Raw genomic sequence first — 23,786 nt, 5'->3', positions numbered from 1 at the left:
ATTTCTCTACAAAATTCAGTATCTGTGCTTTGACACTTTCCGGAATTTGTTTACCAAAAACAAGGAAAAAATTAGACCTACAGGCGTAAATATTTACCGTGTTTACACACAACGACACGTGTGTTGGATGTGTGCGTGTTTCTTCTTGAAAAATAATCATTAATTAATAACAATAAAAAGAGGATTTTCGTGGAAACTGAAGAACAAAAGAAAATACGTTTGCGTGTGACCAAACCATGACTGATGGGAGCAATCATGTTGTTGCGGTGTAATTGGTGTGAGGTCAATTGTTGAAGGATCGCAATAACATCCCCAATGGAAAGTGTATGAGGATGAAGGATATGAAGTGTACAGGTTAAATGTTCCTAATGAATAAATATGTATCTCCCCTTGCGCATGTGTCGTAAGAGAGGGGAATGAAGTGCATAAAGGGAGTCGCCGACAAGTACGTTTTCAGTGGTTTTATACCCGCTACTTTCACATGGTGTATTAAACGTTTTATTTATAAACAAAGCATAGACACAACGCTCAGCTGATCACAAGGTGAGTTGCCACTTCTGCTGTATTTTTAACACCATGAATTTATGGCTTTTCCACACATATACATCGATCTCACGACTGTTCTTCCGCTTTCTTGCCTTTTTATATTTTTACTATGGAAACAATCGGTGTGAAACAATACATTTGTCAATGAATGTAGTAATCAATGAATGAGGCATGTTCGTTTACTAGAATTTTTATAGTGGAAAAATTTTTTCAAAATACATTTACCTCATAAATAGGTGGAACGACCTCTATTTTAGCAGGTAACACTTTTCAAAATTGGGTCAAAGATCGTGTGGTTGGAATTGATTTATTAAACAACACTGTTTATGTTTGTAATCAATTATTTGGAAGTATATCACTTGATCGCTTATTAAAATTCTACGCTTATGCAAATGCATCCAGTGATAGTGTAAGAATATCTGGGTCTTTCTGTGAAATATGTCAATGCAGTTGCAGAAATTTTCACGTGTTTTTTGAAAAAGGGTCATCCAAATTTCTGCTGATTTTGTTACTGGAAAATGAGAACTAACCGAGAATAATATTAGGCTGTAATTATTGATTTGTACCATTCAACAATAAATTTTAAAATTTCATCATCACGCTTGATGACTAAATTTCGTTTACCACACACCTACTTATTGTACAATATTTTTCTTATTTGTTTTATTTAAGGAAAATTTTTACCAGTGTGTCTGATGAAATTTAATAAAAAAATCAAATTGCCAACAAGGCAGGTGATTTTATCATTTTAAATTTAAATATACACTTGAGCAGTAATTACTTGAAAAATATTAAAAATGTCGTAAAATTTGGATTTTTGACTTCCCGGGTGTAAGCTAAGAAAGATGAAAATTTTACCGAATAAAACCTATTTAAATGTGCAAAATATTATGAGTAACTTATTTGTTTTCCAACGCATTCATATTTTTTAAAATTAGTTAAACAGGGTAAGTCAAAAAGATTTATTAATGGGCAGTTTATTTTATTGACCCAATTAAAAACGACTCACCCCATTTTCCCGAAATTTTAAAAATGCAATACTGTTATTATTAGTATACCACTGCACCTATCCAAATTGATATATGTGTTTTATCTAAAATGTTGATGGCATGACAAAATTTCGTAATGAAAAAAATCACCTGAAAATACGCTAGAAATTCTCAAAATCATTTTTTTAATTCAATGGAATAAATTTTTGACTGCTCAATTATTTATAAATAATCAGTTCATCTTTAGGTAATAAAAAAATCACTAACAAATTACAGACGACCGACAGACGAAAGCGCGGGGCACATTTTTTTCGTGCTTTAGGAGTTGTAAAACGTAGAGAAACGCCGAAATTAAAAAAAAAAAGAGTGAACACTGACTTCAAGTGCTTATTGGAAGCCCCCAATATACTGCCCAGAATTACAATGGTGATACGAATCAGATCGTTAACCATTAGTATTATCTAGCAAATAGTGAACATTGACTTTCTGTTTTCAAATGTTTATTGGAAGCTCTCAATAATCGCTCAGGATTATGGTAATGATAATAATTTACAACGCTGACTTTCTCTCCAATTGATAACTGAAAGGAACAAAGGTTCTATGAAGCAGACGTGCCTGAACACATTTTAGGTTGTAAATATACAAGGTGAGTCACTAAGTGCTCGTTCCTCGAAATTTACCTAATTATTAGAAATAGAAAACAAAGTTAAAGTCAAAAGTTGTACGGTTGCTTAATCACCATAAAATTAAAATTGTTTTCTACTATGTAGTCATGTATCCTGGTTTTTTTTTGCAAATGGAGTACTCCAGATGCTTTTACAAATTCTGATTGACTTCTTTTAGGCTTTATAAGCACAGTTTATTTTCGAATTTCAATGCGACTTCAAAGCGACATTTCCACGTTATTTCAATTTTCTTGCATTTTTTTAACAGTGGAAGCGTTCACAAAAAATTGCGACAGAGTTATTTTTAAAATCTAAGTTACAATATTTCGTAGAGAAATAAATAAAGATACGCGCATGGTTGTAATTTAAAAGTGAATATTAATGTACAGAACGTTTGTATATATTTTTACATCTGCTACTGCATCTTATTCTATTTTTATTCTCTTTCTTTTTTGCTAAGTATTTTCTGTATTTAAAGTTGGTACTTGTTGCGATTTTTACTTTTTTAACAGACACAAACAAAAATGCGAGACATACTTTATCGTATTCTAGGGGCTGTGAAAGAAAGAGAACAAAAAATAGAATAAGGTACAGAAACAAAATACGGGGTGTTCTATTGAAAAAACTGAAATATCGATATTTGAAAATTGGAACGATTTAGTATTTTAAAATTTTATTTAAATGCTACATAAAATATTGCAACACAGGTCTTAAAAATAACATTATTAAAAACAAAACACTCTGCATAATAGAAAATAATTTTAATGTATGCTACTCAAAGAACCGTACAACTTTCATTTTTGACTTTTTTTATATATTTAATAATGAATAAACTTTCAAGTGCCGCCCTTCGTGACTCAGCCTGTATTTTAGAACAGTCAAAACACAGGTAAAACTAATTGAGTTTATTCTAAAATGATATTAATTAAAACAAATTAAAAATGGAAAACCTTGTCGTCATTTGAGTTAACTACTATTCATCATCTAAATTAATAATAACCTATTGAAACTCTTTATTTATGTCTGCTCTATAGAGTTCTTCCATGAGTATTTTGCAATTTTAGTCGCCTATTCCCGAATTACATTCACAGCCACTGTTATTAATTTAATGGTGCGATTCGCAAAATCTTTAGTTCTTTCGGACCTGCAACTCAAAAGCAAGCAAGCGTTGTAAAATTACTGTTGTAATTCTGAGCAGTAAACACTTTCGGAAGCAGAAAAACAATGTTCACTATTTCCGGGACTCTACAAAACTTTCCCAACTTACGCTCGGGACGTAAAATAAACGTACAATGAAATACATAATAACTTGGTTTATTTTTACGCCAGAAAGATAACTTCCGCACTGAATTAGATCCACGCAGGATTAGATATCCATAAAATATATTTGTATATTTAACAGAAATTGGTTTATAAATCCAGATTATTGATATTCGGCAAATGACCTTTTATCAGTTTTACTCATATATGACGAATATCGTTTCTTTGTTGTATGTATAATGAGCATTTAATGATCCCGGCGTCGCGTTGTCCAAAACTATACTTTTCATCTGATACTGTTATCACTAAAAGATTAAACATTTGTTATTCTAATCGCACTTTGGAATTACAAAATAATGGATGTTGTAACATGTGGTTGTCCATTTAATCGGAAATTTTCTCTCGTGTTGTTTATAAGATTTCCTAGTTAATTATCTTCTTGATGAGATTCTTTGACCTATTTTTCAAGCAGCAAACAATTAGGGTTGGCTTTTATCGCAAATCTTGTCTTATCAGTTAATGTATTATTTGAATTACGTCTTTTATAAATCGATTACTTTGTTTTTTGTTACACAAGTGTCATACTTATAATAATTAGATTAATTACAAACGTGCTGTATATAGATAACTTGGTATTATATCAGTACGATATAAAACCACGTGCTTGTCATTTATTACTGTCACTATGGTTGGTCTTTCGCTCACTTCTTTTATTTAGATAATAAAATAGTTGCATATACACAAAGAACCCTTTTTTTAGTACCGTATGTAACACACTAACGTTAATATTCCAGATGAGTCATTAAAATTGAAGTTTGACTTCACGTTGACGCTACCAAGCGTCACTACCGAGATTTTAAATTCAGATTTTCCATGTAGTCTATTTTTCATTTATCAAATTCATCCACAATCTGGTGAATACCAGATCGAATGAAAATGTGGATGATAATTAAATTAGTCGTATGTTGTTAGTGTTTATTATAGCTGAAGTAATGTTCATTAACATCCTACACGTTTGAACGTCAATGAGGTTTTTATTCGATGGGAGGTTGCTCGGATCGGACGTCCATGTCGAAAATCTTTCACGTGGGTTCTGCATGGCAGACGGAACGAGAATGTTTTAAAACCAGACACCCATATTTATAAAAATTACTGTCTCATTATAAATAGTTTAACATCATCTCGGGCTCACTACCTCCACATTTTGTGTGGTATCATCAGTTTTGCTTGGGACATTTTGATGCTAATGACGATAATAATAATTACGGGGGTTAAGCTTCAGTCGACTTATTAAAATTTAATACTTGCATTAATAATGCGTTGACAGCGTAAGTTTCCGGAAAACAACCGCAAACGACGAAAGGTTGTTTCCAGGTGTTTAAGGCCATTTTCGTAGTAGTTAACAATTGATGATAAATTATTAGAAGATGTACCCTAAATAATATAGTCTAGCTTTTCGTTTCAACTGGATTTTCTAACTAGTTGTAACAGTCTATTGCTTTTTTTCTACTCCGATGTGGAAAATCATTAAACCCATTTTTTACGACTTGCATTGATTTCTAAATTAAGCAACAAAAATAAATAAAAGCAGAAAATTATTCGGGAACTGTCGAGTATAAATTTTTGCGCTCAGACTACAGATATTTTCCGGTGTGCTTTTACTCCTCCTAGTCTTCTACCGATTATATTAAAGTCACTTCAAAAAACTTCCTTTCAAACTACCAAGCAGTATAAAGAATTGTTGATGTTTTATTTTAATAATTTAAAAATCTTAACGACAAATCATTTTTTTTATATATATAAAAAGTTGGAGATGTGTGAATGCACAAATTTCTTAAATCCGGCGGGTTTCTTTGTCGTTATGATTTATAATTATTTTAGTCAAAGTTTCTTATTCCTGTGAGTCGGCTATAATACTCTCGTAGATCATTATTTCGCTTTTGCAAAAAATAACAACATTAAATGAGTCGATTTACAAACTTGCATAATGGGTACGTAGCTGAGATCAATTTCGGGTAAGCGGCACAGTGTTGCTTCTCTTATCAAAATATAACGTGCGTACGTGTGCATAGATGTAAATTATGCAAATGCTTATACATGTGAACCGGTAAATCGAAAAGTTTATTTATTTATAGTAAAAAAAAAACGTATTCTATACGTTAAACGTACATTCAGATAAAGGCGAGAGTGGACCAAAGCTCACTTTGTTCGCTATCTCTTTAAACCTGTATGGCAATTATGTAAATTCCTAAACCGATGTTGTTAAGCAAATGTAAAATGTGGGCTTCAAATTTCCTAATTTTTTTTTTAAGTTGTTTAGCAATGCAAAGGTTCTGAAAAAAATTCTCAATAGGGTTATTTTAAAACGTGTGTAACGGTAACGATATTTTGTGGAGAGATCAACAGAGATACACGCTTTATTGTGGTGTAAATTAATTTGAGTCTTAATGTCAGAGTGTTTATTAAAGAATTCTAAGCATTACAATATTCAAATACATATTTAAAAATATATAGTCTTCTGTTGAAAAAAACGAATTTGTGTTTATGTCTCAAGAGCGGAACACTCTGTACAGCTAAAAATAATTTTAGTATACCGTACTCAAAGAACCGTACAACTTTAGTCTGCGACATTTTGTTTTATTTTCAATAATTAATAAAATATCGAGGATGCGTGCTTATGGACGCACCCTGTATAGTGTGGAAATTACTTTTATAATAAGTTTAAGAAGTTATAAATTAATAAAAAGTTACAAGAACGCTCTTGTTATATACAGGGTGAGTCACTAAGCGCGCGTTTCTCGATATATTATTATTAATTATTAGTAGAAACAGAAAAAAAAACCAAAGAGTAAAATTGTACGGTACATTAAAAACCATAAATTAAAATTATTTTTAACTATACAGAGTGTTCTGCGGTTAATGTGTAACATACAACTTTTTTTAAGAAGCACCTATATATTTTTACAGATTTTCTCTTCCTGAGCTGTACAAACACAGTAATTTTTTAAATGTTCTTGAAATGTTTTAACAATGGAAGGGTTCAAAGAAAATAATCGCAATAGGGTTATTTTTAAAATCTATGTCGCATTTTTGAATTTTTATGTACAAAATTTTAGTAATTACAATTTTCAAATGCCGATATTTCGTTGTGTTTTTTTTTTCAAATAGAACACCTTATAATGTATTACTGCATCTTATTCTGTTTTTTTTTGTTCTCTTTTTTTTAATATTAAATTTGATAGTTACTGTGATTTTTTACTTTTTTAGGAGACATATCCACATTTTGAATGACTGAGGACAAAAAATAGACAACAACGTGTATATTAAAATCTGATTTACACAAATTTTAAAAGTAACCGTATTGCGATTTTTTTTCTGAACTCTTTCATTACCAAAACATTTCAAGAAATATAGAATAACGTGGTAACGTCGCATCGGAATGTCAGAAATAAATTGTGGTTATAAAGCCTAGGACAGGGCTAATAAGAATATGTTAAAATATATAGGGTGTTTCATTAAAAAAACTAAGTTGTGTGTTACGCTTTAAAAATGGAGTATTCTGTGTTGTTAACAATAATTTTAGACTATAGTTCTCAAAGAAACATACAACTTGACTTTTTTTTATTTCTAATAATTAATGAGACATCGAGGACAGCGCGTTTAGTGACTCATCCTGTATATACGATGTTCATTAAATAGCGCACGTTGTAGTCTAGTGAGCAAAGAAAACATAATTTCAAAAACCGTGGACCTTCAAAAAAAATTTTTTTTTTCGATATTTTACCACATTTTAAAATTCACTGTTTCGTATTGAGCAGATGAAATCTGACTTTAATAAAATTATTCAAACTAATTGTGAAAATATGTATGTCTTTTATTTTTCATTCTATAATATCACAAAAAAAATTAAAAAATGAATGTACCTGACAACAGTCGTTCATTTTTCATCTTTTATAATCTGTCTACCTAAATCGATATTTCGTTTTTGTTAGTGAATATTAAATTCATGTATGTATAAAAGTATTTTTTTTTAATGATTTTTCTCAAACATGGGCTTGTGAACTTAATAACGTGCTGTAGAAATAGTGCGCCATTTTTTTTGTCGTCCTGTACATTTTTTCTATTATTTTCTGGTGAACATATATTTAAATTCTTCATATAATAGGTAGTTAGGTTTTTAATCTTCACGTATCATTTTTGTATAAATCTAAAATACTTTTTCAAAAATCGTAAAAACGTTAATCCAGCACTTCCAATTAAAGTTAGTTTATCGATTAACACTAGACTCGTATGAAATAACCACAAGCAATTAAAGATAAAAATATCAATACGAAATCAGTTGCAACATTATGTAAAGTCCTAAGAGAAAATGTAGTTTTCAACGGCCGGAAACAATAACAAATGTGCATTCAATATTGTCAGACGATTTTTACCAGTCACTCTAAATCAATGCAACCTTTGGGGAACTTTAAAATTTTTAAAAGGAACAAATAATTACTCTTTTTTTATAGAAGAAAGCGTAGCGAAAATGCATGTGTTATATTAATTAATACTCGTACATACTAGTTGACAGTTGTTGAAAAGCTTTCATTTTATTATACGAAAAGGTTAGGTTATGTTATACCATTGTGGTTGTTGTTTACAAAAAATCAAGGCCAGCTTGATGACATTTTCAATTGAACACCTGATAACTAAAATATACGAAAAAATACATGGTACTTTTAAATGTTGGAATTCTTGGCGACAAGATGTAGTGGTTTTTAATCCATAAATTAGGGCCCCTAAATTTCTCTTCTGTTTTACAAATACTTGCTCAAATCCATTCGGTACCTACAACATAAACCAATAATTTATTATAGAAATATGTATGTGTTTTAGCGTAGTAACACTAATAACAGTTCCACACGATACGAGCAGCTCGACTATATCCTAATTTGTACACAGCATAATATTCAGCAGAGACGAAACTTCAGAGTTCAACGTGGTCATTCTAAATTGAAAGTTCACACAACATCTTTGGTGTTGAGCGTGTCTAATCGTTTAATTTAATTAATGGATAATGAACTATGATTGGGTTCATTCGTAGCAAAAAGCATGCTTTGGTTATGTTTGTTATCATGACCAGGTGAATATTTTTTCGTTTGTACCATTAGGTACACCTACTTTGTAATTATTTAGTATTGACAGCACATTGGTTGAAACTGGAAAAAAGTTAGCGTCACACTCAATATGAATTTTCAAATTTTTAGTTTAGTCATGTTCTTAAATTTAACAAAAAGGCTTTGGTTTTTCAGATTATTAACGTCTCAAGAACAATTGTGATATTAGTTTGCATTTGCACTTTAAAGCTGTAACGTCATTGACGGTTGTGCAAATAACAATGATGACAAAACTATACTTAAATTTATGTGGTCTTTTAAAGTTTGCGTAAATAATGAAGTTGCTGTATTTAAAATACCTCTTAAGTGGTGTCCGTACAACAACGTGTTGTCAAACCTAGGAAAGTCTATTTCTAAGAACCGAAGTTCGTCGCTATATTTTTTTCGTCGTATTAATTTGTTTACAAACATTTCGCTTTCTTTGAATTTCATTGTGACTAAATAAAGGTGGAAATATGTTTCCGTCTTTTTCAAACGAATAAACAAATACATCATCGTAAACAACACTCTGACTGAATGTTGACAACGCATCCACGTTCCAGCTACTGGTGTAATGATCTTGTGTTAATTTTTTATTAGTACAGAGCTCATAAACTGAAAAATAATCGGTTTATACCAGATTTGAAAAGCCTGTGTTTATGTTAATTTATATTTTCCAAATATTTTTCGAATAAATTACACTAGAATACTGTACACACCTATATCTCTCTTTGTTTCTTCTGAAAGTTTTATACGTTTTCTAGCAGTCAGTAAACGCGGTGTGGGTGAAATTTCCATTTCGTCTTTAAATAACATTCCGAATGGACATGTTATTTTTATAACTCTAAAACATATACGTTTATATGTTCACACATAAAGTTTTCCTTGAATACCGTTTGCATAGCTAATTATAAAAATTAGTAACGTGCAAGTACGTAGTGTAAATTTCCTTAAAACAAGGTGATAAAAGAGGTGTACACTTCCGAATTTACCAGCAAAACGCCAGTCGTTTGTGACCAGTAGACTTCACAAGATCGGCAAAATGGTGAGTTATTTCGATTTCTTTGGATTGCAAAAAAGTCTCACCTGGTTTTATTAACATTATTATTAGTCAACTGAGTGTTAACATATGGAACAAGAATAGATTTAACATTTCCCAAACACTTTCATGAATGAGCGTTTTCAAGGTAGATATCTATGAGGCCATGACATCATCTTTTATAAATCCTTTATAAACGAGCGAACGAAAACAGTGATAACTAGGTTACAGCGATTTTGATACGGGGATTATCAATATTTTTGCTCAAACACGCATGCGTTTTGCTTTAAATATCAATTAATATTATCTCTCAAAACTCCTTATATCACTTTTTGCACTGCAGTCTTGAAATTCGAACCACTTTCTCCGTGGCGTTTTGTTCGCGCTGTGTTTTCACTGTGTTTATTGCAACCGCGCCTTGGCACCTGCTAACGCACAACCAGACCCAGCAAGGACGGGATTGTTGATTTTACAAATCTGGTTCCCCAGATAAATAAATATTAAATCTAGCAAATAGTTGGTTTGTGGGCGCCTCCACGAAATCAACAAAATCTTAAAGTTGTTCTGTAAATTTCGACGCCGCCGACGCCGACGCCACGTGTATAACAGCTGACACGAGGTCAAAACATGTTTCGAGCTAATTTAACCATACGCAGCTTGCAGAGCTGCAACCCGTGTTTTGTTGTGGTCATAGACAGTGCATTGACTTTTTTAACACGACAAAAAGTGTTATCTCCGTCCACGGTAACAGGGAAATCACCATACTTTTCAAATGCCGTAAGAATTTTTTTATTATTATTATTATTATTATCATCATCTAATTTGTCTGACTATTTAATATTTTTAACATTTAGACACTGTTAACGCAAATAAATTAAATGAAATATGAGCAGGTACTCAACAATCAAAAAATGCATTCTTTTGTTATAATAGCAGCGTGAAGTTGAGCAAGTTTGTTACAAGAATAGTTGGAGTAATTCCAGAAAAGATTTTATATCTCGTTTTATTAATCTGTGCAAGAACGCATTTAAATACGTAATTATTGCATCTACTGCGTGCTTTGACAGATCGATCAAGACCTGTGAGCTATTCGCATATTAAACTCTATTGTACAAGAAAACACCTACTCTTCAAATTATCAGTCAGACGAATATGTTTTTTCTGTATCTATTTACTCCGTTTGTTGTATTTGAAAGGTCAGAAGTATTTTCAACACGGAAAAATCATCGGATCGTTGACTTCAGTTTATAAATGAACTGTTTTCTGCTGTAAAGGAGGGTTCCCCATAGTCAACAATTGCATTTCTGGGTCGATTGATAACATTCGATATATGTACACATAGGACTTCTTTGTGTCAGTATTTTTCCTTGCTTGTTTACGCTGCTCACTCAAGACGCTTTCAGAATAATTGAAAGCAGAGCAATAAAAAATGAATGCACTGAATCGACCGAAAATATCTTGCATCATCTAAAAAGTTCCTTTGCAAGTTGCCAAAACTGGATCCACGGTTTTACCAGTCATCGACTGACGTCTGGCAGCTTCGGGCAATAAGAACACATGTTCTTTTTTGTCGTTGCCGGGAAGAGGTTGTGTAGCAAATTACTAAGCAAAATAACAGGAATAAATTTTCAGAGAAAATTAGCTAAAACAGTAGTAATGCTGATATTTTCACGTTAATGTAGAGGTCAGTACACTGTTAAAAGATAATTAAATTTAGCGATTACTTTTTGTTCAACTGTTGGTTATCAATCACGTGGCTCTCTGGTAATTTTAACTATTTTGCAGATAAATCTGTGGAATGACTTGCAATTTTTAGAACCTGCTCCAGTTAGTGTTTTCGTGTGCAAATTATATTCAAGATTCTGAGTATCATTTACGTGCTGTAATTAATTCAAAGAACGCGTGGTATTAAATCAAAAACATGTTTTTCAGAGAGTAGATAGTTCTGAGAATGATTAGCGTTAGCGAAAGTTGGGATTCCTTTCATCCGAAGTTTTTTTTTCGTTGAAAAGAAAAAATTAAATCTTTTCAAAACCGCATTTGTAATGTCTAATTTCATGTTTACCCGAACTTTCACAGTTTGTAGAACACGAAAATGTCAGCTGCTCGTTTCCAACTGTCTGTATCGCATCGATGGTAAAACGCTAATCAAAATTTGTTTACCCAAGACTCCAACAAAAGTGAGTGTCTTGAAATTTTACATATTTATCAGAATGTGACATAACTCTCAGTGGAAATTTATGGCGTGATACGCTTTTTTATCTATGGTTTAACATTATCTATGTTTTTAACTTTCCGCAAACGGGTTATCGTAAAGGAAACAATATAGATAAAAATTTTACAATCAAAATTTTTATATTCATTCGCTTTAAAAAATGAATGACGTCATCTTAAAACATGATCTAATACATGTTTGCTAAAAATGTATCTTGAGATGCAGTTTATTTGGGCTAAGGTAATAATTAATTATTGTCTTCTTTATTAGAATTGCTTTTACAGAAGCGACTAATTTATTCAGTAAGCCAAAAACAGATGATCTAATTTTCTTGAGTTACAATACACAATAGTTCAAAAAATTACGTCAATAAAACCTTGCTTGAAATATGCATTAAAACATGCTCCTCTATATTGCAATAAACCATTCCTATATTTTAAAAATTGCTTTTAAATATGATACTTAAAATGATTAATGGAAGAACCGATTTATTGTGTCAATTATTATCTGAGACACGGCTCATTTAATTTTTATGAAATTATAACAGCACGCCAATGTTATGACTTATGATTAATGAATGGATCATTGTGCATATCAGAATTAATAGACTGAGCTAGATGAACTTGTTGATAACATCATTTCAAAATGTTGCGTTTTTCTTGGAAAATACGCCCTCTTACATTGAGTGATTTTATTCAACAGACAAGTAATCTTCGTGCTATTGATTTAACAAATTTTTCACTAGTTGAATGACGATGTAATATAATTTTTGTAAACAATATCACTATTTTTTTTTGCTGGGTCATAGATGTTTTCAAACTGGACTTATTTTGTCGCACTTGGTAATAAAACTTGACTTGATTGACAAATCATCAAATTTAATCAAAATAAATGTCATATCACTCAATTTTTCACTTTTTCGAAAATAGAATTATCAACATTTTGCCCTTGAACTCTAAATAATTGCGTTTTTAGGTTTATTTTTGTCGGCTTATTAGAACAACCACAAATAAAAAGTGCACCAATAGATTCAATTTTTATTTTAATTATTACCAGGTGTTTTGCTCACTTTTAGTACTTAACAATCGAAAAATTATCTTATTTATTTTCTTACTTTATTTCCACCAATAACTGTAATACAATACTAATTCTGTATGTCTAATAAATAACCGCCACAGTTGTTTAACTATAAACTTAGCTAATCAAGAAAGTGCACCTATATTTACGACTAAATTTTATTACAAGATTAAATTCATTTAATTATGTAACACGTTCTTTAGCCGGTTTAACAAGTAAAGGTGAAATTTGGTGCCCATACGTCACGATTGTGTTAGCTATAACCATAAAAGTCTCATAATCAGTTGGCAAAAAGAGGAAAACTACTGGCCACTTCTACCAGATAGATATGTATATAAATATAATCACAATCAGCGATCTTTGTTAGTTTTGGAAAGATACTTTTTATACTAACCAAAGGTAATCAAATATTTATCTATTAACAGTAATAGAAACTTTCCAGTTATATCTGCCACCGCAGACGCATGACGTTCTTTTTTCACATTAACTTAGTCGTGATAATTATTTAAATAAAGTATCTCTTTTATTTCTGCATTCATTGTTCTGTCGAGCAGATAATAAATGATTTGTAAACTAGACATCTCTAAATTATACATAATTTAATAATAATTCCCGTGTTATAAATAAAATCGTCGGATTCCACTCGAGTGATAAAAGACTCATTCGTGCGTCAATATTGATACCGATGTGTTCTTATTTGTGATAAGAATGTGTAGACATGTGACGGATATTCAGTTGGTCTCAGAATTCCGTGTCGGAATTTTCTATCTGGCAACGAATGTTTTTTTTTTATCACATTGGACTCGCGTGAACAACACGTGAATTTATTATCACACTTTGAGACTTGTCGGCTACTGTAACGTGTTGGTGATGTAATAGACACAATTATACCTACGTTTTATTGGTAAAAATCTAGACTGACGAGTATAACTGTGACACAGCTTTCCTAGTTGCTAAGCAAGAATTTGGTAAAAAATTCCACTTTCCATCTGTTATGGAAATGTCGAATTATATTATACCTATTATTGAAATTATTTTATTTAATGGATTGGGAACAGGGTTAAACACATATGGAAGTCAAGGATAACCGCACACAGTTTGTCTATTATGCGTTTTTAAGAAAAGTGGAAAAGACTCTCAACTTTAATAAAACCATTGATTGAATAACAGCTTTCAAGAAAACAGCCGCAAACACACACTTTAATTATGGTGAAAGATAATAAAATAAAACGTTGATAAAGGAGAAAATTCTAAAGAAAATACAATTTCCTGTGGATACCTATTTACAAAACATAATTTCCCGGAACAACATTAATTAAATTTGTTCTTGTGTCATTAACAAATAAATGATCAGTTACAAAAGCAAAACTGTCTGTTTTAAGCAGTATATTCCGTTCCAATTTTTCTGAATAGCCACTTTCTTCTTATCTATCACTGTCAATAATTATATTATTAAGCAATTAATCAAAGATAAGTATATAATAGAGTAAATATTGCCCTGTAATTTATTTTTCCCGAGATGACAAATTTTAGATAGAGTGTTTATTTGTTTTGGTTAAATAGATCAATAGATTTTATCACACATGTGTTGTAATAATACTTAAGATCGCACCTGCAAATGTCGTAAACTGGAATTACCTGGATACACAAATATTTTAGCAAAAATTTTCCGCACACACATAGTCAAAACAACCAAAGCAAAATACATATGCTAAAATTATTGTAAATTGTGAATATTGTAATTAGCCTTACACCACTACAACGGCAAAAAAGTAATTACGGCTTTCATGCTTCCATGAATTATAAAGTATCGAAAACATGTAATTTCGTGTCCTTGTGAATGGAAATATGTCGTTTTGTCTTGCTCTGACAATCACCATTCAGATTTACAATTATTGACAATAATAATGGTCGCTGCAAATAAAGGGTTTGTGAACTTGGAAATTTTGATAATTCAGTTTCACACCTCATACATTCCAAATAACAAATTAAGTTTGTTACCGACAATTGTATCTACAACAAGAACTCATTTTGTCGCTGTGATAAAATGTCCATGTAAATTTATGTGCACGAGGCGATAATTTAATATCTATTGAGGGCAGTACAATGCGTACAAACTACTTGTTTTTGTAAATAAGAGAGATCTCTAAAAGTCGGCAATATAAGTTGCTAATACTTATTTTGACACTTGTAATAAATTATTGGTTAACCTTTCTCAGCCTTTATCAAATGTAACGATGTGTTTATTTCTGACGGTGTCTTTTGAACGCTGTTCTGATTTCAGCGGTGCAACAACATTTTATTTATGGTTTGTTTATTAAAAATATTACAGACAGAGCTAAATTTAATTGTACTGATAAAACAATGTAAATAAACCCATTTCTTTTTTACAACACTAATTTCTAACAACTAACATTTAACATGAAATGTTGATCTAATAAGAAGGTTTGAATTCATTTAAAAATTTTAAAAAATGTACACTCAGTGCCATTTCATAAAAAACTATATATTCGATTCAACAGCTACATGTCTATCACGTTATAAATATAGGTAACCATGTTCTGATTGGAATGGTGTTACATTCTTTTGTTGCTTATTGACCAACACCTGTTTGGCGCTTACATCTGTAAATAAATAAAAACTTAATGTTGAAGAGTAACATCGTAGTGCAAATTTAAAACTTTTAAAATAACAACACAATGACTTTTTAAAAATATTTCTATTTGCAGAAAACTGGATTGAACTGATGAAGGTATGTGTGCCGAAACACGTATTCAACAGTTAAAAATATTCTATAATAATTAGTAATTACTTGTTGACAATTTCGAAATCTGTAATTAAAATTCACTCAATTTTAAAAGTCCCTGTAGCTTTGAAAACATATTTATTATTATCATAAAATTATAACAACAAAAATCGATTTTTTTCAATTTTTCAAGCTATTTCAGAGAATAATTTCTACCCAATATTTTTTAATTTTGCAATTTATAAAAAGCTATTCACTATTCTTTTATTTTGTTAAAGTAATTGGTTAAATTTAGTGTCGCACACAAAACTTAGTGACAAAGTGACTCGAAACAATTAATTTGGTATTTTTAGATTCAAGTTTCACAATTTTATAGATGCGACATGATTATAAAATTTATTTTCGTAAACTGATAAGATAAGAATGTCCCAAGATTGTAGATTAGTTCACAATTCAATTAATTTTTGCTTATGTAACCTTTGACATTAAATTTAATAAATACGATTTTTATTTTTAACTTTCTTTCATTCGTATTAAAATTATATATGTGTAAAATATTTCTAATTACATAGTAAAGGTGTTCATTTCCGATTTATTTACTTTGTGTAAAATGTATTTTCAGTGTCTTTCTTGTAATAATCAACGCTAAACATTTTATTAATGCCAATACTCGTATTTTTAGTGACATGAAAAAAGTCCTATTTAAATTTAACGAAGATTAACTGAAAAATATTTTTAAAAATTTTGTAATAGTATTTTACGTGTTCATCATCTACAAGCAGTGTTAATGCAACAAGTAAAAAAAATGCAAACAGAATGTTAAATTGAAACTGAAAATGTCTGTAAGTCAGATTCAGTTCTAAGGATAACTCGACTACAAATAATTTTGCTCGCCCGATATTATATGTTGCAAATGGTAACAAAAACTGAAACGTCGATATCAATCACCAACTAAAATTACACCTTTCCAGTGTCCTGATGAATAAATAATATTGTTTTCATGATTGACAGCTAAAATGTAGTCACACCTTTTATAATGACAGTTACCCAATAACTTATTTTCTTACAAAAAATAAAATATAATTTAGACACCAATGACAATATAATGTAAATTTTGCGTATTAGACAATGTATTAGTAACTATTTAAGTAAGATTTTCCTTTCCAAATTCGATATCAACAGTAAGATTCAAATCGATATTGTGTAAATTTCACCGATTTGTTTGAGTTTATAGAGTGCGATGGTTCGATGTCGGGGATTTCATCTCGGTAATAAGAAATGTATTTTCTTACCTGCTCCAAGTCCTTAATTACACTAACTTGGTTTTACCTTAATCGGCGCCTTACAGTAAAACTTGACGTGTGCTCCCATTTTGCCGTCAGTTAAAATTCTGCGTGTGTTTTCGAGGTAAACTGTGATCCTGGTCACTCTTTAATTTATGAAATGTTTATGTCAGATAATAAATTCACCCAGTTTTTGTTTTCTAACACCTGAAAAGCTATATTTAAACATTCTAAAATTAATAACTGATTAATTTACGTAGACTATATTAAATTAGATCTAATGGAAATGAAGCGTCGTGGAAACTGTCACCATGAACTTATAATTTATCAAATGTAATAATGCGTCAAAACGGTAATTAGGAAAGAGTCATTTATGCATATACATCCCTCTTAAAAATGAAATTAATTAAAAATTATATGAATCAACAGTTCACACGTTCATTATGTGGTGTTTAGATAGCACACATTCTGAAAAGTTAATTAGGAAATATTTTTCAAAATTGCTTTTCGTGTCTGTTCAATGAGGTATTATTAAAAATGTTACGTAGATGTGTCTAATTACACTTGATAAAAGGATGCGGATCCGACAAATGAGTGAGTGCTTTGTAATTTTAACTTACGGCCATTTTAAAATTAATTCGTTTATAAGTTAGGGTAAGCTTAGGCTTATAGCGAATACTTCCATGCACTTATCATGTATTGTTTCTTAATTTCACACAGTGTGAACGTGATATTTAAATATCAGCAGATTTTACTCACTTTCGTTTATTTGATGTCATTATAGTGTTCTTATCGCTATTAAGTAATAAAATGTGATTTGTATTTTCCCCAAAGTGCGGTGTTTTGCGTTGTTTATACTTTTACTATCTCAATTATTAATTGCTATGACGTTTGTTAAGTTGAATGATCCCAATCCGATAATTAATACGTGATACAAGATCATGTCACGAGTGGCAGCGTGCCAATCCCTTTATAATCAAACATGCATATAATTATCTTTTCTTTCAATGATTTAATAATTTGCTGAGTAATTTATTTTTCGGATGCTAATTTTCACACCTAATTGTAGTTGCACACATACACCTGCTTGCAAATAACTTGAGCGTATATATATAGAAACACACGTAAATTTTATTTTAATACAGGATTTCATTTTCTGTATTCATCTTTGCTTTGTTACAGAGGATGCCGAATTCAACCCTTGAGAATTCACCGAATGCGGTGCTAAATAAAGCAGTCGCAGAGAGGTATAGGAGTTTACCTTGCCCAGATGGTAAGGTGCAAGCCACCTACATATGGATTGATGGTACCGGAGAAAACGTCAGGGCAAAAACACGCACACTGGATTTCGTTCCTGCTAAAGCGGAAGGTATTTTTTTCCTTTCAATTATTGATTATTGCTGACCTTTCATGTCGCAACGACCATAAAGGAAAATAATATTTAACTTCGAAAGGATTTACATACACGCGACTGAAACGATGTCTGGTTCATTCATAATCAATTAAGAGGACCTTAAGTGAACCTTGGGAACCATAGCCTAATACAAATAAAAAAAGTAAAACTATATGTATTTTATGTAAAAGTATCATACAGGCTGACTCACTAAGCGCCATCTCCTCGATAGCACGTTATAGTAAACTCACTTGACTTGTACCTAATAAAACTTTACAGCCTCATTAACGGACAATAGAGGATAATTGTCCGCTATTATCCATTAATGGGCTGTAAAGTTTTACTAGGTACAAGTCAAGTGAGTTTACTATACTAATTCGAAATAGAGAGAAAATCATAGACCAAAGTTTCTCGGTTCTGTAAGAACCATGCACTAAAATTATTTTCAACTATACCTACTGTTTTTAAGGAGTAACACACAACTTAATTTTTTTCAAATATGTACCGTATTTTTACGTACCCACTCTAGTTATATATTTTTGAAATTCCGATGCGACGTTTATACGTTATTCCAATTTTTTTTGGAATTTTTTACACTAGGAGGGTTATTTTTAACTATAATCTCCGCGATAAAGTATACGAGTTAATGATCCAAATCTTTTTTTGAATAATCGGTAACATTGAAATCGAAACAAATTGTTAAAAAGAATATTACACTGTACTTTCGTAATTAATTTCTTAAGATGAATAGAGAGATCGATACATAAGTAATTTGACTGATTAATGTTTGACACAAAAAAACAAGCCCTACTTTTACTGATAAGTCATTTATAGCCTAGAGTAAATTTATTCAATTGAAAATAATCATCGTTTTTTTAATAAAATACTTCATTTGTGGCCATGTTTTTTGTACAGCCTGGAGTCAAAATTATGTATCTAGATGAGCCGCAAGAGTTGTATCACTTTTATAATGTGTATTCTGTATTCCAATACTCACAGTGATTGCGATAAAAATACATATCTCAAAATGTAAATACGTCTGTGACTCTGTATGGATGTTGTGTAACCCTGACTACTTCAGCTATCAATATTTCTTTTTCTTTCAAGTGTAACATAGTAAATATTATTATTTATTGTGTATTAAATTCCAAACAAGCAATTAGTGATTAACAAGCGTACCAAAATAATCGGACTTTTTAAATACTCTGATCTAAATAGTTGGAACCACTTTTTACATTGTTATTTTGAATCTAATTTTTGCCAGTATCATGCCCAGAAATATTACTTGTAAAACAAAATCTAATTGTAAAATATCCAGGTTATTTAATGGAGTTATAATATAATATATTTATAGTATATAGTGGAATATAATACCTATTTACTTTCAAAGCAACGTAAGAGTTTTTAAAGATTTTGTAAAATACATTTTCACCGCTTTAAAAGAGGAAACCTCTTCGTAATGGTTGCTTCCGTTGTAACGGGAAACCACTCCTAAAATTTCACGTGTCTAATAAAAGGCTTAAGGGCTTGTACTGGGCGTTGATGCGTCAGTCACTCACGACTTTGCTCTTTGTGTCTTTGTGTGTACTGTTATAATAAATAATAAAATATTTCAAAACAGTAATAAAAACACTTTTGACATTAAGTACCACCTTAAACAGCATTACTGCAAATATCCAACGTAAAAACGAAAGAAGATATTTTGTATAATGAACCGCATACATTGTGTTGATCAATTTTTCCAATTTTAAAAATGATGAATATCGAAAAGTTGAAGGATTTTTCAAAAATAATGTTTGTGACGTTGATTGTTTTAATTAAAATATTCTATATTTTATCATATTAGACTTCTACCATTATGTAGAATGAAGTAGTTTGATGTCACATATTTAAAAATGGAAATCTGAGATTTTGTACAATTTTTTTTAGTTTTAGTTACCTTGGATTAACAATGATATAAAAATTTTAAATATTTCCAGTTCTTTCTATATTTGTCAAATCGCACACTCTATATTTTTAACATTTTCTTATTATTACATCAATTACATTTTCTTTTGAGAACAAATTTGTTGAGGTTTATCCTAACAGTTTTTAGTCTGTTATTGTTAGGATAGATCCCAAAAAAATTGTTAGGCAGAAAGAAGTTCGAAAATGTTTTTTGTCCGATTTTAAAAACATGAGATGATATTTTGCAAATTTAATCAACCTGTCTAAAAATATGTTTAAATCTTGCACAATTTTTAATACGTATCATAAGACAAGGTGACTAAAAAGTAGTGTCCAAAATCCAAATCTCCATCTTTGAAAATAACAGAGTTGTTAATTTTTATGTATTTCCACCAAAGTATAAATATTTTCGCTTTTTTCATAAAAAATCTAAATTTGTAAAAATGTATAGGTGTTTTAAAAAATACAACTTTGGTGTGTAACCTATATTTCAAAATAATTGTAAATTGTAGGCTCAAATGAGTCCTATTACGCCCCGTTAAATATATTTTTGAGTAGAAAAGTAAACAACGTAATATCGACAATGTGGCTCAAAAAATAGTTCCGTGTAACTTTAATTTCATTTTACGTAATTTCCGGAACTAGTGAACTGTGCATTTTAGGTGCATTTTAAGTGCAGCAAATTTCACTTTAAAAGTTCAGCTCAACATACTTCTTTCTCTGTTATGTAACAATTGATCTCAAGTTGTAACTTGTACAAATTGCCATAACTCGTTGAGTGATCTTTGAACCGTCAAATTTTACAGTTTATTTCGCTTGGTATCTTTGACTACAGAACTCTACATGTTATAGAGTATTTTATTATAATATAATTTTTATGATTAGTGTTATATAGTAAATATTAAAATTGACATATTTAAACACGTCAGTTGACTCAGAAACGTAATTGTCTTTTAGTTATTAATAATAACACTGTATTAGGTATTAGTTTGTATGCATAAAAATTAATACATCCTTCCTCTACAAAGTTAAGATTTTGAAAAAAAATGGTACATTAACGATTTTGTCCATTTTGGCTGGTTCCCTTTCAAGGTTATAATTTGCATCAACAAAATAAAATTACTGTATAATCTGTCAACTGTTGACTACTTTTTTGATTGACTATTTTTTATTTATGAATTATTCAGTGGAATTGTGGATTGTTATAACCCAGTTTAAATAATCCCATTTAAGAAAATTTCGGTAAGACAACTTTGATAGGATCAACCGGAAATTTAAAATGTTCTTAAATCCAGCTCGGTTTAAATAACGGGCAATGTGTCAATTTTTGTTAAATCTACAATTTGTTTGTTTATTCGTGACGCACCGAGCCGTACAGACAGACGGGCGATCCGAACCTAGTCAGTCATCTACCCAAGTCTTGGAGTTGCGTAATTCGCATTAGTGCTTGACCCGAATCGTACCGCACCCCGTTAATTTACAATTTGTGGTGTTTACAAAAGGTCAACTCAATGATCAACTGCATATAAACAAATATTATATTCATACTAATTTACGAAACGAATATTTTCCAGAACTGCCAACATGGAATTACGATGGAAGTTCCACATATCAAGCCGAGGGTACAAATTCCGATACATATTTGTGCCCCGTGGCCGTTTACAGTGACCCCTTCGCCAGAGGCAACAATAAATTAGTACTTTGTGATACTTACAAATACAATAAAAAACCAACGGATACAAATAAACGAAACTCGTGCCTACAAGCAATGGAAGCGGCGAAAGAACACATACCGTGGTTTGGAATCGAACAAGAATACACGCTGCTCGACATGGACATGCGGCCTCTCGGGTGGCCTAAAAACGGTTTTCCAGGACCACAAGGACCATATTATTGCGGTGTCGGGGCCAATAAAGTTTATGCACGTGATATTGTAGAGTCACATTATAGCGCGTGTTTGTACGCCGGAGTTCACATTTCGGGAACAAACGCTGAAGTTATGCCTGCTCAAGTATGTCACATGGGAAATAATTTGGGGGTGTTTTTAACAACTTTGAATTCCAGTGGGAATATCAGGTCGGCCCGTGCGAGGGAATTTCGATTGGGGACCAACTGTGGATTTCAAGGTATATTCTGCATCGCGTTGCTGAAGATTTTGGTGTTATTGTGACCTTCGACCCCAAGCCGATCGAAGGTGACTGGAATGGTGCAGGCGCTCATACTAACTTCTCTACGAAAGCTATGAGGGAAGAAGGTGGAATTATGTAAGTTGTTTAATATTTTACAAAAATAAGTTTATTATAAATACACGTACTAGCGCTAAAACATTTTTTTTATTCAAATTAATGTCATTAATATTTATGATGTTTGAAACCTTAGGAGACGGTGACAAGTGTAAACCCCGTCGTACCGGCAATTTTAAAAACTTACTCCTTTGGCACGACATTCATTTAAAAGTTCTAAATCATCCTAATTCATCGCTGTCACAGTATGTTTACACGGCTTGTTGCAAATATGTATTCACATTAATCATAACTCAATTAAGTACTAATTAACTTATCTGTAAATTAGTTATCATTAATACGGAAATATTAATGAAGCTACGTGTCAGACATACTTTTTTTATTTCAAGTTAATAAATATTGTTAACACTGTTAGAACGGGAAAAATATTGTACAACATGTTAATACAATATTCCCTGCATTGTAACATATTTTATAATTGCAGAGAAATCGAAAAAGCTATCGACAAGCTCAGCAGGAACCACCTTCGTCATATCCAAGCATACGATCCCAAAGGAGGAAAGGACAACGAACGTCGCCTTACTGGAAGACATGAAACCTCTTCAATCCATGACTTTAGCGCAGGTAAGCAAAATGCAAACTGTCACACGACCTGTCTATGCAGTTTGAGTCTAGATCATATATTAAAATATATTTTGCAGGTGTGGCCAATCGCGGCGCAAGTATTCGTATTCCTCGCGGGTGCGCCGAAGAGAAGAAAGGTTATCTTGAAGACAGAAGACCGGCGTCTAATTGCGATCCTTACTCTGTCTGTGAAGCGCTAGTAAGAACATGCATTTTAGATGAATAATGAAAACACGTCGCGTGTTCCTAAATCAATTTTATTTTTGTTTACACATTTTACGTTTGTAATTGTATAATTATAAATTAATTATGAATTATTGATAAACTTTATATATTCTTTTGAAGAGTTTTATTCTTCGAAGTGACAACACTCACTATGTTCAGTATATATTAACGTCATATCAATAGTGTAAGTGATGCATGCTACCAAAACGGTTGAAGGGATAGACTTTAAAGCACGATGCTGTATATGAAAATGTATTTTGTTACGTTGTAAAATAGTTTATACAACTGTTGTAATTCCAAGATTTAAATATATTTGCTATATTCACAAGAATTTCCTTTAATGACAATGGTAATAACCACAACGACCTCGCCTCTTAGCTTCCAACTCGACGATGT

The 23,786-nt window shown here is 31.2% G+C and overlaps 1 protein-coding gene across 3 annotated transcripts; it reads left to right on the top strand.

The window, feature by feature from the left end:
- Window positions 1–432: 432 nt before the first annotated feature.
- Window positions 433–23,721, top strand: LOC135135690 (glutamine synthetase 2 cytoplasmic). Of its 3 annotated transcripts, none has more exons than XM_064064832.1 (6): window positions 433–543; window positions 18,141–18,327; window positions 21,873–22,309; window positions 22,363–22,562; window positions 23,026–23,165; window positions 23,243–23,721. In XM_064064832.1, exons 2-6 carry the CDS (start codon window positions 18,144–18,146, stop codon window positions 23,389–23,391), a joined length of 1,110 nt encoding a protein of 369 aa, XP_063920902.1. In that variant the 5' UTR covers window positions 433–543; window positions 18,141–18,143; the 3' UTR covers window positions 23,392–23,721. The 3 variants fall into 3 exon arrangements, with proteins under 3 accessions (XP_063920902.1, XP_063920901.1, XP_063920900.1); XM_064064831.1 differs by lacking the exon at window positions 433–543 and adding an exon at window positions 9,538–9,643; XM_064064830.1 differs by lacking the exon at window positions 433–543 and adding an exon at window positions 9,996–10,414.
- Window positions 23,722–23,786: the final 65 nt, after the last annotated feature.

This window comes from Zophobas morio, unplaced genomic scaffold (assembly GCF_036711695.1).
Source record: "Zophobas morio isolate AGI-343-1 ecotype UQ-CSIRO unplaced genomic scaffold, CSIRO_AGI_Zmor_V1 ptg000024l, whole genome shotgun sequence".
NCBI classification, from domain to species: Eukaryota; Metazoa; Arthropoda; class Insecta; order Coleoptera; family Tenebrionidae; genus Zophobas; species Zophobas morio.
Note: the sequence above shows the minus strand (reverse complement) of the source record. Positions and strands in the feature narration are given on the sequence as shown.

Coding starts and splice junctions, on each gene's coding strand:
- LOC135135690 (XM_064064830.1), top strand. CDS start 10,265: ATGTTTCGAGCTAATTTAACCATACGCAGCTTGCAGAGCTGCAACCCG. Junction 18,328..21,872: donor CGTTCCTGCTAAAGCGGAAG/GTATTTTTTTCC, acceptor AATATTTTCCAG/AACTGCCAACATGGAATTAC. Junction 22,563..23,025: donor AGGGAAGAAGGTGGAATTAT/GTAAGTTGTTTA, acceptor TTATAATTGCAG/AGAAATCGAAAAAGCTATCG.